This window comes from Galeopterus variegatus, unplaced genomic scaffold, assembly GCF_000696425.1.
Source record: "Galeopterus variegatus unplaced genomic scaffold, G_variegatus-3.0.2 Scaffold2888, whole genome shotgun sequence".
NCBI lineage: Eukaryota > Metazoa > Chordata > Mammalia > Dermoptera > Cynocephalidae > Galeopterus > Galeopterus variegatus.
Window position 1 is genome coordinate 112,891 of NW_007728999.1, and position 3,126 is coordinate 116,016.

At 36.8% G+C, this 3,126-nt stretch overlaps 1 protein-coding gene across 1 annotated transcript in view; it reads left to right on the plus strand.

Annotated features, from left to right (window-relative positions):
• Window positions 1-3,126, plus strand: part of ZNF566 (zinc finger protein 566) — a 32,331-nt gene that overhangs the window by 11,603 nt on the left and 17,602 nt on the right. The window contains exons 2-3 of the mRNA XM_008583329.1: window positions 1,449-1,575; window positions 1,901-1,996. Of these exons, the coding sequence (XP_008581551.1) occupies window positions 1,449-1,575; window positions 1,901-1,996 (223 nt within the window). The remainder of the gene's footprint in view (window positions 1-1,448; window positions 1,576-1,900; window positions 1,997-3,126) is intronic.

Below are 3,126 nucleotides of genomic sequence, written 5' to 3' on the forward strand. Positions count from 1 at the left end.
ATTATTCAGTGAGGAAAAAATATGCCTATGAAAAGCATTTATTGTAACATGGAGTAATTATTATATTAATAGTGTGGCATGAGAATGGAATCTTATATGCAGATTTAGTTTTATAAGATAAAATATTTTTAAAAGCCGTTTTATATGTGTTTGCAAGTGAAGTAGTGCTATTCCAGGCTTGCCTCATCACCAGTCCCACTTCCAAAAGGCCCCTGCCCTCAATTCTTGAATATGGTTTCATTGCTATTTTTGTGATGAATTCAATATACTCATTATCTCTTGATTTACTGCAAAGTGAAAAGGGGCATGTATTCTCATATTGCACCTTCCATTTTTCCTGATTCTGTTATTAATTATATCACCAGTTTTGGTTAAATCAATAGTGTATACATTATTATGGCTGCCAGTATTATTCACTGCCAGGCCTACTCAGGGCTTTATTCCAATCCTTTCATCTTCCTGGAGTTAATAATTTTTTTTCTCCATTTGCTTAGTTGTCTGTGTGTTTGTATCCAAAATCCCCAGCATCACTGCCACATGCCAGTCAATAAGCTTTCCATCTGGTCAAACACATCAGTTGCTTTTGAACATAGAGACTTCCCTCTCCATTCCCTTTGTCTCCTTGCTCCCATTTCATCTGGTTACTCCCTAGGCCTGCTGCACAGTTTTCCTGAGACTTCCCTTTTGTTGTTTCCCCTGGACTTTCACCACTCTCCTGTGTACTTTACCTGTTTCCTGAATCCTGTGTTTTCTTTTCTGATTTACTCCTTTCTTTTGGCGGGGCACATTCTCCAGTAGTTCCCTAAGAAATTGTGCTTCAGTCCTTGTATGTCTGGGAAGGTTTTTTTTTGACACTCACAACGGAATGATAGTTTGTTATAGAACTGTATGACAGGATTTATTTTCTTCATCAGAATATTGAAGCATTGTTCTTACCGGGTTTTGACTTTACAAGTGTTCTTGAGAATTGCATTGCCTTTCTGATTCTTGATGCTGCCCTGCTTATCTGACCTGTTCTCCCTTCTGGACGCTTCTAATGTCTTATTTTTATTCCTTATTCTGAAATTTTACTTTTAGCTATTTGGGAAAAGAGGAGGGACAAAGAAGATCACATGTATTGATTATTTATTATATGACAGGTATCATGCTAGGCATTGTATATATAATTTCATTTAACTGGAAAACTTCTTAACTGGATTTTGCACCTTGTCAGCCATGTTTGGAAAATGGCAGTATCCCACTATACACAGGCAGTTTTGCCTGGGGGAAACTAAATTACACGAAAGCACAGTGATTCAGCTGTGCTTATTTGTTTACATCCTCCACTGCATCCCAGACGTTAATATGTTCGCTATATTTCACTTCCTCTACCTTAATCTTTTTTTCTCTTTCCTTCACAGAAACACTTGTTTCTATTAATCAAGTCATATACATGGTTGTTGTTCTAGGAGTCAGTGATATTCAGTGATGTGTCCATAGATTTCACTCAGGAGGAGTGGGAATGCCTGAATGCTGATCAGAGAGATTTATACAGAGATGTAATGTTGGAGAATTACAGCAACCTGGTTTCAGTCGGTAAGGATATGTGTTCATAATAATTCAGATTCTGCCCTTGGAGAGTTTACCTCCTTCAGTGTGAAATGCTACCTACCTTTTGAAAACCAGTTGGATTTCTATACCCTGTTCACATAGGAATGTTCTGAATATTGTAGAGTTAGAAAAAGGAAGCTACATTGAGTTATGGGGGATATTTCAAATCTTCTGTTATGTTCCATAAGTCTGTTGTACCTTTCTTTGACTCTTTCTGTAATATCCTGTCTTTCTTTATAATGAAGTGACTGGATTTGAGTTCTGGGACATTCTCATCATAAATTTGTCTCATTACTTCTTTTGTAAGCAGGACATTCCATTTCTAAACCAAATGTGATCTCCTACTTGGAGCAAGGGAAGGAGCCCTGGTTGGTTGACAGAGAACTGACAAGAGGCCAGTGGCCAGGTAAGTGAGACATAGAAGGTAACAACCCAGATGGTCAGTGGAGAGATGGTGTCTTTGAGATAAAGTCTAGGAAGTTCTCCTCAAAAGCTTTAGGCCTATTATTCAAATGTAAGACCTTTTCAGCATGAGCTTTTAAATGATATTGCCTTTTCCCCTACATAACACACTTTGCCTACTTTTCTTCTTATACTTCTCTTCCAATTCTAACTAGCTGGTGTACTTCTCCACCCTCTATAATGATACTCCTTTCTATCCAGAGTTTGGATCCAGTTCCTTTTGAGCTTCCCATTCTCTTTTTTATTTAGTCTTGTAAAAGCATCACTGTATCCTGAAATATATATTTTTTTACATTGCCAAAGACTTATTTTCTTTAACTAGTTTTTTTTCAGGTACAAGAGTTCATACCATAATCAATTCATTCATACTTTTAACTGATGTTTACTGATTTTTTTAACATGTGTGAGATACTTAGCTAGGTGCTGCAGAGATGAAAAAAGGAATAAGCAGTTTCAGAATTTATAGCCTCATAGGAGTCTGTAAATAACTTCTACAAAGCAGAGAACCACCATAAGAGAAGTTAAAATAGGGAGCTTAGCAGAAAGTGAGGGCTAAAGATGTAGAAGAGGAGTTGATTTACATAGAAGTCACAGGAAAAGATTTGGGAATACTTATCATTGACTTTAGATAGAGTGTTAGGAATGAAGGGCCTGTGTCTCCTGGAAGAAGTTAGAGCTGGCAAAGATAGATCTGGTATGAAGGAGGAAAATGGGACAGCACATTATTCATTCAGTGTATGTTTATGGAGCACCCATTGTGTGTCCAGCACTATTCTCAACACTGAGTTTATAGTAATGAATAGAACATGCAAAATCTCTGTTTCAGAGCTTACCTCCCAGTGCAGGAAGAGATACAAAAATAAATGAATATGAGGGGTCTTGGAAAGGTTCATGGAAGGATTCATATTATCTTTTAATTCCATTTTTCCATGAACTTTTTGAAGTATCTTCTTACATGGTATATCAGGTAATAGTAAGTGCTAAAAAGAAAAATAAAGTGGAGAAAGGGGATATAGGGTGCTATTTTATGTGAAGTAATAAGAGAAACTTTTTCTAATAAGGTAATATTTGGGC